This window comes from Ciconia boyciana, chromosome 23 (assembly GCF_034638445.1).
Source record: "Ciconia boyciana chromosome 23, ASM3463844v1, whole genome shotgun sequence".
NCBI classification, from domain to species: Eukaryota; Metazoa; Chordata; class Aves; order Ciconiiformes; family Ciconiidae; genus Ciconia; species Ciconia boyciana.
This window is the reverse complement of record NC_132956.1, coordinates 1,555,296-1,571,677: the sequence shown is the minus strand read 5'-3', so window position 1 is coordinate 1,571,677 and position 16,382 is coordinate 1,555,296. Positions and strand designations below refer to the sequence as shown.

The window sequence follows — 16,382 nt, the reverse complement described above, 5'->3', positions numbered from 1 at the left end:
TTCCTGGGATCCTTCACAAACCCACCACAGACACCTAATTGTGCAGAATAATATTCTGCACAGTATCACAGGGGTGTCACAGATGGAAAGACTGAAGCATGGAGAGACACAATGGCATAGTCGGCCTGGAGGGTGTGGAAACAGGGATCCAAGCTCCAGGGCTGCACCCAGGGCACTGCCAGACTCATTAGAGGACTTCCACCTATTTCAAAAAATCTTCCCTGGGCTTAGCAAGAATCTGTTGCATTCAGGACTATGTCATGTTAGCCAAATAAACCCTCCAGATAGCCACAGCTGAAAGATCCTGACCATGCTATAGAAGGGAGGGAAGGGAAATAGTCCCTGCCAGTCAGGACTGGGGCAGAAAAATCCCCCTTTATCTGCACAATGGCAAAGACATGGCCAGCGGGGCAGAGGCAGGAGCAGGCTACACACCTTGCACAGAAACTGGGAGATACACCAGTGATATGCCACTGCCTAGCTAAAAGCAAAACGATACAAACAGCAAGAGATTATGGAAAATAAAAAAGCGCTGCCTGACACCAGTGCCAAATGTATAGCTCCTCCCAGAGCTGCACAAGTTAAGATCAGAATCCGAAAATATAAGAACGCAGCTGAAGTTCACCCTTACGTTTTCATAATACGTAACCATGCAATTCCTTTTGTTGACCATTATTTCTGTCAAAAAAACCAGCAGTACATTGTGGAGAAGGAATCCTACCAAGTCTGCACAAACTCTGTTCAAGCTTTGAATCAAGTATAAAGTACCTTTTCCTCGTGGGGAAAAGAGCGGAGTCCAATTGCATTAAAAACAGCCTTTGAGAAACACTTTGTTTCGTCCATAACCAAGCCTTTTGGTCCCTGGCAAGGCTGAACAATCCAACACCTCACCGATACCAATAGAAATTTCATGGGCAAACATGAAAGGAGAATTCAGGCCTGAAGAAAGCCGTCAGCTGAGGAGAGTCCGTCACTCCCCCAGTTCCAGCTTTAAGCAGGCTATACGTTTGCAGCACGGCCTCAGGGACAGGGAAGGCTGACCTGGAATTCCCTGTGGCACGCTTGGTGCATGGATAAACCAAGGACCTGAAAGTCCGTGGCCGCGTCAGGCATGAAAATATTGCCAGGTCTGGTCCAAGGCAGCTGCAAACTCTGTCAATCACACATTGGTTCCCAAGATTAGCCCTGCTCTACGTTGCAGGTGTCTCACCCTGCCCTATGGGAAGGGGAAAATTTTAAAAATGAGGAGACAGAGCTGGTCTCAAGCAGCCCAGCTTGCAAGTCCAGGGGTGACTAGGGAGCTCCAGGCAAGCCCATCCAGGATGACCTCCACCACTTCTGGGTTTGGACCTCAGGTTGTCTTCACACCACGTACGTGGCCTCCTCGCATCATGCCGGCACCCTGCTGCCCACACCTCCTCTCCGCAGTTATCCAGTCACAGGGTTTATGAGCTTAAAGCAAAGAGGTTTGTGGAACAATCAAAATAGTTCCTCCTAAGACAGCTAACGGGATTAGACAGCTAAACCGCACACTGCGCCGGCAGTTCTGGAGCCAACTCGGTAAAATCACGTCCTGCAGAAGACAATCTCCTGCCTCCTGACACACTGCAAGCTCAGAGGTCATTACCTCCCACGTATACCCCGAAAGGACAGCCTGAGAGGTCAAGCCTATGCATTACCATTTCCACAGCAGATTTCATCCATAGTAGACCAGTTCTCTGCAGAGTGGTGAATTAGACACATATTAATGGCTGATTTTACCACAACAACTATATAAAGTCTTACTTAAACCACACAATGATAACTTCAGTGTGCATGGAGGCTTACTAATCCATTTAACATCACTTTAACTATGATGAAGGACAGACTTGCCAGATGCAGTAGATTAAAAGGCTTCAACAAACTTCTCTGTCTTTAAACCATGGCACGACTCTCCAAACCAGCCTCTTTCCCAGCCCCATCACATCTGTATTTTGACATCAGACAAACTGGAGAAAGCCCGGGCCGATACAATTGCCGGAAATACAACCCCATGCAACCAAACAGCATCCACACACACTGGCAACGGAGCACGGCGGAGTCATTCTGAAAGCCCGTGTGTGAAGTGCAAAGAGAAATTTTGATTATAAGTACAGGGATATACCAGAGAGCAACCGGATGGAATAAGATGTACAGTCAGTACTAGTAAGGACACCTCAGGTAAACTACAGTGTAGAAGCATACAGAGCATTTAAGACTGAGTTAAACCAAAGTCCTGAGGGATAAGCTCTCAAGGAGAGCCACACATTGCCCGAGGTGTGAGTTAGATTGCCAAGCATCACAGGAGGTTGATTTCTGTTATTCTCTTTCTTTTAAGACTTGTCTGAACCCAGTTCACTTTAACCTGGAAATGCGGCATTTTCCTGGTACATTAAATCCTCAGGAAAATTGCAGCTGGCATGAGATCTGGTGAGTATCTGTGTCTACCCATCCTGCAACACCTCTTCAAAGATCTTATTTCAGCTTGGAGCCGTTGTCCAGGCTTTCATCATATGGAGTTGAAAGCCACCTAAAACCCAGCAGCCCCCCCTCCCAGGCCAATCGTTCAAGGGCATGAGCCGAATGTCTTTAGAGAGTCCTCACTCACTATTTGCAGTTTGGCTGTTTCAAGAGCTGCCAGGCTAAAATTAGGGGCCCAGATAAGCAAATCAGCCTCTGCCACCCAACACCAAGGGCATTGGGAACGTGGATAGCGGCCAAGACTTAAAGCAGCCACAGTACCGACAATCAAATATCAAGGCAGCAATTCCCAATTTGGTCACACAGGAAAAAAAAAAATTTAGTGCTTAGACATGGCTTAAACATCACAGTGTTTTCTCTAAGCCAGCAGCGAGTAGAAATACCATGTCAAACCAAACCCAGTCCTACAATCATCTCAAGTCTCCCTTGGGACCCGAGAGTGCATTTTTCAGGAGCGGTGCAGCCATGACAGCGATGGCATTTGCAGGACATCGGCACTGCCTGCGGTCCGTGTCCAGGAGCCACGGCGAGGCGGTGTGCAGCCGTGCCAAAACACACACACATCTGTCACGGCCCAATAGCATCACGTTGACGTGCACATCAGCCTAACGCAAATATAACTGAGGGCAGCCCTTTATAACGGTGCTATCTGTAAAGAAAGGAATTAAATCTGTGCTCACGGTAAAGTATGCTAGGAGAACTGGGTATGAGAAATAACATTTTAATGTCTACATAACAAAGGAGGGGGGGGAAGGAAAATCCTCTGCATTTAACAAAGATTTGATCACGGCTTGAAAAAAGCCAAATATCACTTAAAAAGAAAAAAAAAAGAAAAAAAAAAGTGGTATCCTAATTCCTGTCGAGTGCTTTTGGGTCCCTGAGCTGCACGCACAAACCTGCCCGAGCCCCAGCCCTGCCCCGGAACGTGCTCCCTCCAGGCAGTGCCGGGCTGCGGGCACGGCCGGGGCTCTCCAGCAGCTCCCCTCTGCTGCTCTGCTAGTTTGTTGTCAGAACAAGTTTCCTTCACGTCTTTGTTTCCTTCCAGTAAGCTCCAGCAGCACTGAATGAAGAGCCTCCCCCGCGCAGAGGGGTTAGCACAACGCCAAACATCACCCCTTGCAAAACATGGCTTCAAACAGCCGAGCGATACAGAGGCGATGTGCAGTGGGGGGATACATCCAGGAAAATTCGGGTGAAGCCATTTCAAAAGCAAGAGGCTGCTCCTCTGTGCTCCCGGGGCTCCACCTCACCGCGCCGGGGCCAGGCACGCCGCCGGGCTCCCCTCTGCCAAGGCACGGAGGTTTGGGAGCAGCGGGGCCAGGACCGGCCTCGTGGGCCGAGATCAGAAAACACTTCTCTGCAGTCACCTCTTCCTGCCCTCCTCTCCCTTCCCTCGCTCCCCACCCCCAGGAAAAGGTTAAAAAACAAGTTCTTAAGTTGCATCAGCAAAACAAACCCAGAAAAAGCTGTGAGTGGGAGTGAGGAGCAGCATCGCCCTGGAAGGGTGACAGATGGCCAAGAGCAAACCCACGTGGGCAGCGAAACGCAGCCGGATCCGGCAGCTCCCGCTGCTGCTGCAGCCCCCAGCCCTCCCGGGGACCACGCCAGCAGCCCCCCTCCCCACACCCTTCATTTCCACATAGGACACCCTAAACGGCGCATACCCAAATTTGTTTTTACAAAAAGATTAAGCTATGTCCAAAATAGTCAGTATTTGGGTCCTTTATTATCAGCTACTTTGTTTCACACAAAAACCCCAAACAAACCCGCAATTCTCATTAAACAGCACACCAGCAAGGCAAGCGCAGTGTTTGGCTCCCTACCCGCCGGGCTGCCTCCGGCCGCGTCTCCCCAGGCCGACGCAGAGCAAAGAGCACGATACCCTTCGGACACGCTTGCAGACAGCGCGCAAAGGTTGACGGTTATTGCTTTACTGCAGTAATAACGCTAGTAATAAACATCAATATCTGAAAAGAGCCTCTCTCCCTGCCCGCAACACAGACAACTTCACAGCTGAAATAAGGTTAACTAGTTCATTTTTTTCAAGCCAAGGAATGAAGTGGTTGCCCCATGATCGTGACTCAAGTTCAAAGCAAAGGGAGGCAGGAAAAGTGACTGTACTGGAGTTATCTGATCAAGTGTGGGTTGAGTGCTTCTTATCAGAGGGAAAGTTGAGACTGAAGTAGAAAGGGGGAAAAAAAAAATAAAATCTATAAAGCAGAAGCAATGCCAGAGAGCTCTACTGCCCAACCAGGTATGTCACTAAATTAAATAATCTTTACTTTAAAGCTGCAATAGGGGGGAAAAAAAAAAATCTTTAAATAATTCTTTCTGGCTGGTTATGGTGGAGGAGTCAGAGGGACAACCACGGCGTTGTGCCCATGTAAATCAGGCCATGGTGCAGCTCGCGCACTGCAGATGAGGCTCTTGTCCCAGCAAACACGGCTTTCCCCGCTGAGAAAGCAGAGGCTCTAGCGAGGCATCCCCAGGAGCACACGAAGCTCCCGCAGCGTGTCCCCATCCCACGTGCTGCAGCAGGCACTGGTACTCCGGGATGAAGATCCCAGTGCCAGACCAAGGCTGGAGCATGATTCATACCCATTGCGTAAGACCAACAGCGCTGAATTTGCTGCTGCCTAGACTCCAGGAGCTGGCGGATGTTACGTAGCTCTTCCTCAGAATATACTCCCTTAAAAGTAAGAACAAAGCTCTTGAAAAAGTTCAAAGGAGGAACCACTGCAGCAAGGACCCTTATTTTTTCTGCAGAAAAAAAAAAAAAAAATATCAGCATTTTGTTGCAAACCCCCCGGTGCCTGAACGGCCCCTTGGAGCCGGGGTGGTTGCACCCCTGGTGATGGGTTCAGCTCAGCCCCTGCTCCCTCATCTGCTCACAGGAGTAGGTAGAGGTGAAAAAATAAACCCTGCCTCGGCAAAGCATTTTTGGAGCTGCTTGGGGGTGGTACGCGCTGCTGGGCCCCCGCTGCCCAGCACGCCGGTGGCAGGCAGCTGCCGCAGGGCGCAGAGCCGAGATGCCCTGGGGAGCACGGGACCTTTGCCGCGTGTCCTGCTGCACGGCCCCCCGCAGCACAGCGGCCCCCAACCCACCACGAGGCTTTCGGCAGCGATCAGACCCGGATCGCATCTCCACGCGCACCCGCGTACAGTGCCAGTGGGAATAAAAGACGATGTTTAACCACCTGCACTAGGCTGCCCCTGATGTTCTCGAAGTGAAACTTGATGCTGCTCAGCAAAGACACACCTCTTCCAGGGTGTTGTGCAAAATTCTGCATTTTAACGTAGGACAGGAAATATGAAAAGAGCCGGGCAGAACTCAAACAGCACTGTCAGTTAGGCCGAAGTTCGCCAGCTCTAGCGGGGAGCAAATCAAAGGGTTTGCTTTGCTTATCCATCCACTCGTGATTTTCCAGTGCTTTGGAAGTTGCAGTTCCTTCGCTAACAGGTTTTAAAGGACTGGCATTGCTGCTTCCCTCTGGAGCCGCTCTGCAGAGGGTGGTTTGTGTTTTGGTTTTTTTCCTCCCTTCTCTTTTATGTTTTATTTCCTGACTCCACAGTGGGATGGGTCGGTTGCAAAAGATTCTCATTCCCTTTTTGGGATTGGTTTTGGCCTTCTGGTTTTATTCTGCGAGGGAGAATTTCAAACCGGGTAAGTATTAAAAGTGAATCTGTCTTTAAGGAAAATTATTAAAAGCCACGTTTGAGTGTTTTGCATAGAAACTGTACAGAGCTTGGACCAAACCACATCTGAGCCTTTGTGTGGTGGCTGATACTGGAAAATTGTTTTCAAGATTTAAAATCAAATGAGCAAGTAATATGCAGAAATACTTCCCAAGGGAGCAGGTGAGGCAAGGGGTCCGAGAGAGAGAGGGCTTTGAACACTCCCTTTTCCAGGGTGTAGAAAAGAGTTTATAAACATGACTTTTAAATGTTGGATTTTCAGTTTTGAAGCATGCACTTAGTGGATGATTTTTATTACAAAATAGTTGGGCTGTTTATAAGTTGTGTCCTGATTTGTGGAAAAAAAAGAAACTGCTGAAAGAGCCGAGCGCTGTCCCCATGTCACTGCGTTCTGTGAGGAGCTGCAGCTGCTTCTCAGCGCAGCTTCTTCCAGCGGATGGAAGAGACGTCCGGGTGCCGGACGCTCTGCACTTGCAGGCTCGCTTAGCTTCCAATTAACTACTTACTCTCAGGGGCATTAGAGGATTTTATTTTATTTTTAAATAGGGTTTGGATAAATTAAATCCCTGTGCCTTGGTCCCCAGAGATGCTGAAAGGGAAGCGGGTGATCGTCACCGGAGCAAGCACTGGAATTGGAGAGCAGATGGCGTATCACCTGGCACGGATGGGATCCCACATTTTGATCACGGCACGGACAGAGGCCAAGCTACAGAAAGTAAATGGCAAGCTGAGCACTCACACATGCACGTTCATGGCAGCACACACACAAACATACGAAGGCCAATCTCACTTCACAGGTACACGCATGAATATGTAATTGCTACGGCACAAACACCAGGTAGGCACAGTTACATTCACAGGTATGCATACCTGTGCTGCCTGGGGCTCCTGCACGCACAGAAATCCCTCTCCTGCAGATACACACACCCTGCATAGCACATATTACAATATTTGAACTTTCTTAGTAACGTACACATATCCCCCTACACACAGGCTCCCTCAGCACACACACACCCTCATTCCACTGCAGTGATGCACAAGCTCCTGCTCACCCTATATGCATGCAATTCCAGCGCAGACTGCACTGATAAAGAGTCAGACTGCCTTGGGTAAAGCATTCACCAAAAGAATAATTTTTCAGGCTCCCTTTGAAGCTTAAAAGGCTCCAAGCATACTCTCGAAACTCCAAACCACCATTTTAAGGCAGGGACACATCAACAGGGAGCACAGACACCCTTCTTCTGCTACCGCAGCAGGCTTCCCAGGGCAGGGAAAGGGGTTTCTGACGCCTTGTGTTGGTGCGGCAGGTGGTGGAGCGGTGCCTGGAGCTGGGGGCAGCCTCCGCACGGTACATCAGCGGCACCATGGAGGACATGGCCTTCGCCGAGCACGTGGTGAAGGAGGCAGAGACCTCGCTGGGTACGTTTACAGCCTGCTCTCCGTAAACAACAGCGGAACCATTGCATCTCTCCTTGGCCATGCTGCTTTTTGCCACATGCCCACTAAAAAAAGCAGGAGAGATGGAGATGGGGTGAGACAGGAGACGTTTTTCCCCTAGTTATGCCCTTTGCAGTTCCGTTTCTCTGCCCAGCTTCATTGCGCCAGCTCAAACTGAACTGCGCTCTCGATTTCAGCTCTGTGCCCTCATGACATCCTGTTCCAGTATCGTAATCCTGGATTTCATCACCCCCAGCTACTGTGGTCTGAAACCACCCCTCAGGCCTGTAGCAGCTTTGCTATTGCGGTTAAGGGTCACGGCCGGGGAAATGCAATGCTTCGGCTCTGTGTGGAGCACTCCCTCTCCCACCCCAGGCCCACAGACAACTTGAGGGTGATCCCCCTTGTGCCGTGCTATTTGTGTTTTGGACCAGGAAAAAAAGTCACGACAAAATTTTTACTGGCAGCCACCATCCAGACTATATTCCTACTCCAGACATGACAGGCCACAGCTCTGACCCAAAAACCTGATTTCTTTTGATGACATTTATCATGCTCCCAGGAAGGGCTCTGCTGCCCTGGTTGTAGCCTTCTCCCACCCAGCACTAATGCCTGCTCCTCTGCTTGCAGGAGGCCTGGACATGCTGATTCTTAATCACATCGGCACATCATACTTCGGTTATTTCAACGGGGATGTTGGTCACGTACGAAAGCTCCTGGAGATCAACTTCCTCAGCTACGTGGCGATGACCACGTCTGCCCTGCCCATGCTAAAGGAGAGCAAGGGCAGCATTGTAGTGGTTTCATCCATGGCAGGTAAGTGCGGAGCGAGGTAGGTGATACGGGATTCAGTCAAAAGGCACCGTGGGCTGATGTTCAGAAGCAAGCAGCATGCAGAGACACCAGGCATCCTAAAGGAGCCATAACTGCTTAACGCACTCAAAAAAAACCCCAAATCCGGATCTTTTTTGTATTTTCTCAATGGAATTTGTTCTCTGATGCAATCCAATCACCCCAGCTTGCTTTCTGGCCAGCCCTGTAATTACACCCCCCACCCTGGTGTCAGGCTCATTAGAGCAGCAGAGCTCATACACCTCCAGTTTTATGGAGAAAAGTGGAAATGCAGTAATTTCCCCCTGCATTGGATCTCTGACTGTTCGTCTTGGTTTGGTAGGTCAAGTTCCTGCTAATATTTGTAGAGTGAGTTACTGACTAAGTCTATTCACAAAACATGACTCCGTTCTAATAAATTTCTGTTAAGTCAGGAAACTAAATTACTAACAGATGTCTGCACTCACAGCTGGTATGTTGATTAGTCTTCTGGTGATCAGCTTAGCTCAGGATCCAGAGACAAGAGCTTAAACTTTGCTCCATCTCCCCCCTCCGAGGGTTTCCTAGTTACTGCAGGTTGCTCACACCCTGAGCAGAGACATGAGCCACGGTGCTGGCCTTGAGAGCTGGAAGCTGACAGGAATATTTGTAGTGCTGCTGCTCGTGTGCCAGGATGACATTTCACTAACAGTAAACTCCTTTCGGGTAAAATACTCTATCTGTTGAAGAGCAAAAACAGAGGTTCAGGTCAAGCAGTTTTCTGTGCTATAACAGAACTTCGCTCTGTGTCCAGGAAAAGTCGGGTTTCCCTTTACGGTCGCCTACTCTGCAACTAAGTTTGCCTTGGATGGATTTTTCAGCTCCCTGAGGCAGGAATTCAACATTCAGAGCATTAACGTTTCCATCACGCTCTGCATCCTTGGCTTCATAGACACTGGTAAGGTCAGCGCTGTTTGATCTGGCTGATCAAGAGCTGAGCATCACCTTCTAGAACAGCTTCTTACCCTGCCCTTCCACTCCCTCTGCCACCGACTCTCCCATTCACCTCTGCTGCTGCTTTTCCTCCAGCCCCGCTTAGCACAAGTGCATGCAAAACACACCCTGCTCTCTGGGGGATCCCACTGCTCCTCCACCAAAAACCAGTCTCAAGACTAACTTCTTTCCCCCGCTACATAAAACCAGCTAGTGCACACGGGCTGGCACAGCCTAACGTTCAGTTGGTACAAACGGATGTGCCAGCCACCTATCTCCCATTAATCCCATCTGCTGGCGCAACAACAAGGTATGGGAAGGCAAGGGGGCAGCAGGAAGAGCTCCACACGCGTCGGCCAGCGGAGAGGAATTCACCCTCGTGAATTTACCTCCGCTTCGACCCGCTTTAACCCGGCACGCCGCAAGCCCCGCTCTCCCCGTGGCCCGGTCGCTCGAGGAGCCCTTCCTCGGCCCGGTCGCCCTGCTCGCTCGAGGAGCCCTCCCCTCGGCCCGGTCGCCCCGTGGCCCGGTCGCTCGAGGAGCCCTTCCTCGGCCCGGTCGCCCCGTGGCCCGGTCGCTTGAGGAGCCCTTCCTCGGCCCGGTCGCCCCGTGGCCCGGTCGCTCGAGGAGCCCTTCCTCGGCCCGGTCGCCCTGCTCGCTCGAGGAGCCCTCCCCTCGGCCCGGTCGCCCCGTGGCCCGCCCGGTCGCCCCATGGCCCGCTCGCTCGAGGAGCCCTTCCTCGGCCCGGTCTCCCTGTGGCCCGGTCGCCCGAGGAGCCCTTCCTCGGCCCGCTCGCTCGAGGAGCCCTTCCTCGGCCCGGTCTCCCTGTGGCCCGGTCGCCCGAGGAGCCCTTCCTCGGCCCGGTCGCCCCGTGGCCCGGTCGCTCGAGGAGCCCTTCCTCGGCCCGGTCGCCCCGTGGCCCGGTCGCTCGAGGAGCCCTTCCTCGGCCCGGTCGCCCCGTGGCCCGGTCGCTCGAGGAGCCCTCCCCTCGGCCCGGTCGCCCTGCTCGCTCGAGGAGCCCTCCCCTCGGCCCGCTCTCCCCGCGGCCCGCTCGCTCGAGGAGCCCTCCCCTCGGCCCGCTCTCCCCGCGGCCCGCTCCCTCGAGGAGCCCTCCCCTCGGCGCCCCGCGGGCCGGCCGGGCGGAGCGGCCCCGCCTGAGCCCCTTTGCCCCGGCAGAGAGCGCGGTGCGCGCCGCCGCCGGGCTGCTGCGGGTGTCGCCGGCGCCGCGGGAGGAGTGCGCGCTGGAGATCCTCAAGGGGGCGGCGCTGCGCCGGCGCGAGCTCTACTACCGCTACGGCTCCACCCGGCTGCCGCTGCTCCTGCGGGACTGGGCCGCCGAGCTGCTGGACTACCTGGTCAGGAGCCGGTACCGGCTGGAGAGCCTCGAGAGGAACTAGCGGGCCCCCCCGGCCCCGCCCTCCCGCTGAGCTCGGCCGTCGCCAACGGCGCCCGCCGGCGCGGGAGGGTTCGCCGGTCCCACACCCTCCTCTGCCGGCGGAGACGGGCCCTGCAGCCGGGGCCCCGCCGCTGAGGGCCGCTCCCCGCACGGGAGGACGGGCCTCCCGGCAGAAATCTCCGCTTGCGCTTTGAAGAGTTAATGATTTCACCTGTAATTAGATCGTATCGCCGCTGAGGGGCTGGCCGGGGCGGCCGCGGAGCGCGGTACGGGGCCTGCAAGGGGGGAATTGCCTGCAGCGGCAGCATGCCAGCCGGTCAGACCCCTTCCTGCCCCAGGCTAGGGAAAAGTAGTAACAAATTAATTAGTAAATAAAATTTACTAACCTAACAGTTTTGCGTCTTCTGTGGGGTCTTTATCCCCTCTTTCGCCATTACTAAATGCCGCTGTGAGCAGGTACAACTCCACCGACTTGCCTTTCACAGGAAAGTTGAATCCTTGCAATAATCCGTCATTATTTCATTTTAGGAATAACTGCCTTTTTCGCTTAATTTTTTGTTAGTTTAATGCCCAAATTAAATGCATGTTCCTATCCCAAGTAACACTTTCCAAACTTGGTAGACGGTTTCTTACACAAGCATTGCAACTGGAAAACGCCTTCTAGACACATGGAGCTGCTGCATCGCCGCCTTAAGCCGAGGGCTCGGGCCCCAGGAGCAATGCACACTGAATGCAAAACCAAAGCACAAGCCTGCAGCGAGCTCTGCACCGCTTCCCCGACCCTGGCAGCCGCGCCCAAGTTGACGCGTTTACATCTAACATGGTTCTGGCCATTGGAGCACCAACCGTTACCTGCCCTGAGACAAAGCAACGTGAAACCTCCCCAAACCCTTCCCACTGAAGCACCCCCCAGGATCGGTTCACTCCCCACTTTCTAGAGGGGATCAGGAACTGGCATTTCTGTTCTCCTTATCCCGAGAGCGCCCACACAAACCAGTGCACACAGAGTGGGTTTTGCCCTTTAAACTTTCTCTTTCTGAAAGTTATTTGCAAACCCTTTCGCCATATGCCCAGGCAGATGCTGAGCAGTGCGACATGCAACGCTTCTGAAAGCTGAAGATCTTTAGTAGTCACCCGCTTGACTCTGTTACTCCTTTTGCAATCAGTGGATTCCTCAAGACAAGAGTGAATTTTTGAGGTACAAGAGCCACCCAACAAACTGTCAGTATTACACCAATGGTGATATCACATAGGATAAGCCAGAAGCACCGATAAGGATCTAAACACAAACTCTGCCCGCCCTGCTCTCTCTAGATATTCCTATGAACCTGTACCACAGTGATCATTGCTGATCAATAAATCCTTGCGGCAGCCAGAGAGGAAGGGAAGCGTTGCCTGGATTTCAGATGTGGAGTGGAACAGAGAGAAGATGTCCATCCTATGGAGGTCTGCACTGAGGGGATGTGGGTGTCCCAGCCCCAAAGGCAGCCACAAAACAACACACCCACCACTCTATGGAGCTAGAAGCTTTTCAGGGCCTTCCCTTCAATGCTCTCAAAAACATGCCTGAAACTCCTGGCAAGACAAGGGTGCAAAGGGACAGCCTAAAGTCCAAAGTGACGTTCTCCATCGGTTAATGTTTGCTAAATCACAGGAAGTGCAAAGAAAAGGTCCAATAGATGCCAGCAAACTTGTGCAAGACAAAAATCAGTTCAAAACTGCTAGCACTCCCAGCCCCATTTGCAACCTACTGACGTGTCCACCTCCCCACGCTCAGAGCCACGGAGTTCATCTCGCTCCTGCCTGTACTTTTGCAGAGAGATGGGTCTGCTTCTGAAGCTTTTCATCCCCTTGCTGGGACTGGCGCTGGCCTTTTATTTTTATTCAGCACCTGAGAATTTCAGTGAAGGTAAGTCATTGGAAAAACACACTTTAAAACCACAATCAGGGAGTCTGCTGCCAGAGCGGCAGCGTGTGCCCACGCAGAAGAGCACGGGCCTTTTGAAGGGCCTTTCAAAGCACAGCTGGAAGAGCCAAAGCACGGGAGGGCCGAGAGCTCGGAGGGGAGTGCGGGCAGCCCCCGGTACGAGGGGTCAGAGCACCCTGTGCCGCACAGGAAAGCTCATGGGATTATGCTGGGGTCTGCCGGGACACATGGTAAGCGTCTGATCTCAGCAAATTATTTATTTGGGAAGCATGCAGTTACCCACTTAAAGCATTTAATTGTTTTATTAGTCAACTCTCGCCATTTCCAAAAGCTGCTCCCAGACCAGGCTGGATGCAGACCTCAAGCCTCGCACGCACTCCCCACCAAACCGGGATTAACGACCAGACTCCAGTCGGGGTCTGCACGAGCGGTGCACGCTGCAGCGGGGCAGTGCTGCTGCCTGCAGCTCCCTACACCCAAAGGCGAGGGGCGGCAGGGGTGGAGAGGAGCCGTGGTGCCCGCGTGCGGGGCGATGGCGTGGGCTGCACCAGCTCTGAGCCCTGCGCCCTCCTCCCCAGAGATGCTCCGGGGGAAACGGGTGATCGTGACGGGAGCCAGCAGCGGCATCGGGGAGCAGATGGCATATCACCTGGCACGCATGGAGGCCCACCTACTGCTCACGGCACGGACGGAGGCCAAGCTGCAGAAAGTAAGTGGCAAGCAGAGCGTGCCGGGCAGGCGAAACACATTTGCAACCCAGAACCCCACAGGCAAGCAGAATGCAGATATTCACCCTGGCCTGGGCACATGAGGATGCCAGATAGCCTACAGATCCACCCCAGCGTTTGCCCAGCACGAGCCTGTTTTAACACACACACACACCCCCCCACCACCGCAACAAACTGCATTTGCAATGCTGACAGCATGGCATTTCTTTCTCCAGTCTTCAGCTGTGAATTCTGATCTCCACCACCAAGGGCAACACTAGCCTGCCCAAGGCCTGGTCTGATCAACCCTTGCCCTTTCTCAAAGTCTGAACCGTTTTTGCATCCCATCTACAACAGAATCAAAAATTAAGCAGTCATAGCCCTATTTATAAATACTGTATATTTGGCTCAGATGTGCCCCTGTTTAACTCCGCAGCCAGAAACACTTCTCCGGGCAACATGTCTCCTCCCACGAAGGGAGAAGGGTCTCCAGCGGGACAGGGAGATGCGCTGCCCATCCACCCCAAGACAGTGACAGCCTTCATGGGATGGGAACAGGGGGTCCGTGGAGGGGGGTCCATCACCAACACTGCTCTCACTGTTGCCGCAGGTCGTGGAGCAGTGCCTCAAGCTGGGTGCCGCGTCCGCCCGCTATGTGAGCGGCTCTATGGAGGACACCAAGTTCCCCGAGGTGGTGGTGAAGGAGGCTGAGAACACCTGGGGTAGGTGGTGGGGAACTGCCCCTCCTCGCTGCCCAACACACCCCACGCTACATTTTGGGGCCATCCCAGCCACCAAGAAGCTGCTTTGTTTTTAGATGCTGGTTGCCAATAGCAAACATGCTCTGTTTCCAGGAGGCCTCGATATGCTCATCCTCAATCACATCGGTTACAGCTACTTCAACTACTTCAATGGGGACGTTGGACACGTACGGAAGCTCCTAGAGACCAACTTCCTCAGCTACGTGTCCATGACCATGTCTGCCCTGCCCATGCTGAAGGAGAGCGAGGGCAGCATCGTTGTCCTTTCGTCCGTGGCAGGTGAGCACACAAGGGACCAGGCTCTCCCTGCCCACATCCCTTCCTCTGCCTGCAAGGGATCCCGGCTGCGGCTCTTCTTCAAAAGACGGAATGAGGACCATAAGGCAGAGAGCCCCCCTGCTGGAGGCAGGATCAGCATATGATTTATATCCTGGAAGCACAATTCAAGTCCTCTGGGGGATTTCTATTCTATGCCCCGTCCTGCTAGCGTCTTTGCACCCACTACTCACCTTCATGCATTGCAGCCACTGGTAGGCCACTGCAGGTTACATTATGTGCGTGGCCACATATTATACATGCATTTGGTACACATGGGTATCTATGCAGGAATACAAGAACAGTATCGCCCACAACTGAAGGCACTTCATGCCATTCTATGCTGTATGTTACATTTTAAACATTCCTGCATTTGTTTATTTCTCTCAAGCATCCATGACATTACTCATTCATTTGAATCACGATATTATAGCTACTTAAAGGGCAAGAGGAAAGGAGAGCCATGCAGCCTGGTGTCTGCCCACTACACGAACCCTGACATTGTGTCTCTGCTCCAGGTAAAACTGGTGGCCCATTTACAGCTCCCTATTCTGCAACTAAGTTCGCCTTAGATGGATTTTTCAGCTCCTTGCGACAAGAATTCATCATAGACAAGGTCAACGTCTCCATCACACTCTGCATCCTGGGCTACATCAACACAGGTAAGCTCAGCATCACTGGGGCACTGCGACTCAGTGTGTTTCCAGACAGAGCCAAGCTGAGCCCACCACCCACCCTTGGGCCCCAGGCTGCTCAGCACACTGCTTCACTACCGCTGCTGGACCCTCAGCCTGCAATTGTGGAAACAGGACCCCAACTCTTGAAAAAGTGTGGCCCAAGACCTTTGACTCTGCTATCCTTGCAGTAAACCCAGAGGAGGTGGGGATTCCATCCTATGGTCACTCAAGAGGTGGAAAGAAATGGGAAGGACATGGCTAGAGTTGTTATTTATTTTAACTATTGTAAGCCTTGTTAAGTAGGTCTGATCCCCAGAGTTTGTCGGTTTGTTAGAGGAAGCTACAGACACCCCAACTGAGCCGGTGGTGCTTGTGGCAGCCCCTCCATCTGACACTGCTCCTTCCCTCCCTGTCCTCCCGTCCCTCCAGAGAACGCCGTGCGAGCGGTCTCGCACGCCATCCGGGACACGCCGGCACCGAAGGAGGAGTGTGCGCTGGAGATCATCAAGAGCGGGGCACTGCGCTGGCGGGAGCTGCACTACCCATCCCGGGCAGTGGGCAGCCTGCTCCTCCTCCGGGCCATAGCCCCCGACTTCCTCGACTCCCTCATCAGGAGCAGCTATAAGGTGGAAAACATCAGAAGAACATAGCCCCAGGGGCAGCAAGCGTGCCGGCACACCTTGGACCAGGCACAAGGGATTTGGTGTTCATCCGGCTACTCGGGTGCCTTTTTCCATGCCACCAGGGCAGCCCCATGCTGATGCACCCTGGCAACCCGAGACAGGATGCACCAGAAGCCTAACACACAGCACGAAAGCATCCTTTTTAGTAATGAACTCTTGCAACTGGCTTTTTTTCTGACCAGGAGACACTTCAGAGAAGCTCCTGGCAGCAGGATCTGCTGCCAGTGTCCTGCTCAACCTTCAGAAACTCTTCCCCCACAGAAAGCCACAAAGGCAGCGGTGCTGAGCACTGCAGGAAGCGAGCCAAGCCATGGCCCAGAATGAGGATTTGGGCCAAGCGGTACAAACCGCCCAAAGCCACAAGAGGGTCTTTGAACCGGGAAACCTCTTGTCACATATCCCTTCTAGGCTGGTCTTCGTAAAAATAAATCCTGTGTTACTTTACGAGATGTCTGCTTTTACTTGTGTTCCTTTTCCCTGT

At 52.9% G+C, this 16,382-nt stretch overlaps 2 protein-coding genes across 2 annotated transcripts; both read left to right on the top strand.

Moving 5' to 3' along the window:
- The first annotated feature begins 5,799 nt into the window (after positions 1-5,799).
- On the top strand, positions 5,800-11,221 carry LOC140643123 (11-beta-hydroxysteroid dehydrogenase 1-like). Its single transcript, XM_072844580.1, has 6 exons — positions 5,800-6,163; positions 6,780-6,910; positions 7,503-7,614; positions 8,263-8,448; positions 9,257-9,400; positions 10,612-11,221. Exons 1-6 carry the CDS (start codon positions 6,076-6,078, stop codon positions 10,830-10,832), a joined length of 882 nt encoding a protein of 293 aa, XP_072700681.1. The 5' UTR covers positions 5,800-6,075; the 3' UTR covers positions 10,833-11,221.
- Positions 11,222-11,371: 150 nt separating this feature from the next.
- LOC140643124 (11-beta-hydroxysteroid dehydrogenase 1-like) lies at positions 11,372-16,350 on the top strand. The gene is made up of 6 exons (XM_072844581.1): positions 11,372-12,740; positions 13,337-13,467; positions 14,076-14,187; positions 14,320-14,505; positions 15,060-15,203; positions 15,648-16,350. Exons 1-6 carry the CDS (start codon positions 12,653-12,655, stop codon positions 15,866-15,868), a joined length of 882 nt encoding a protein of 293 aa, XP_072700682.1. The 5' UTR covers positions 11,372-12,652; the 3' UTR covers positions 15,869-16,350.
- Positions 16,351-16,382: the final 32 nt, after the last annotated feature.

Coding starts and splice junctions, on each gene's coding strand:
- LOC140643124 (XM_072844581.1), top strand. CDS start 12,653: ATGGGTCTGCTTCTGAAGCTTTTCATCCCCTTGCTGGGACTGGCGCTG. Junction 13,468..14,075: donor CGGAGGCCAAGCTGCAGAAA/GTAAGTGGCAAG, acceptor CTGTTGCCGCAG/GTCGTGGAGCAGTGCCTCAA. Junction 14,188..14,319: donor GGAGGCTGAGAACACCTGGG/GTAGGTGGTGGG, acceptor CTCTGTTTCCAG/GAGGCCTCGATATGCTCATC.
- LOC140643123 (XM_072844580.1), top strand. CDS start 6,076: ATGGGTCGGTTGCAAAAGATTCTCATTCCCTTTTTGGGATTGGTTTTG. Junction 6,911..7,502: donor CAGAGGCCAAGCTACAGAAA/GTAAATGGCAAG, acceptor TTGGTGCGGCAG/GTGGTGGAGCGGTGCCTGGA. Junction 7,615..8,262: donor GGAGGCAGAGACCTCGCTGG/GTACGTTTACAG, acceptor CTCTGCTTGCAG/GAGGCCTGGACATGCTGATT.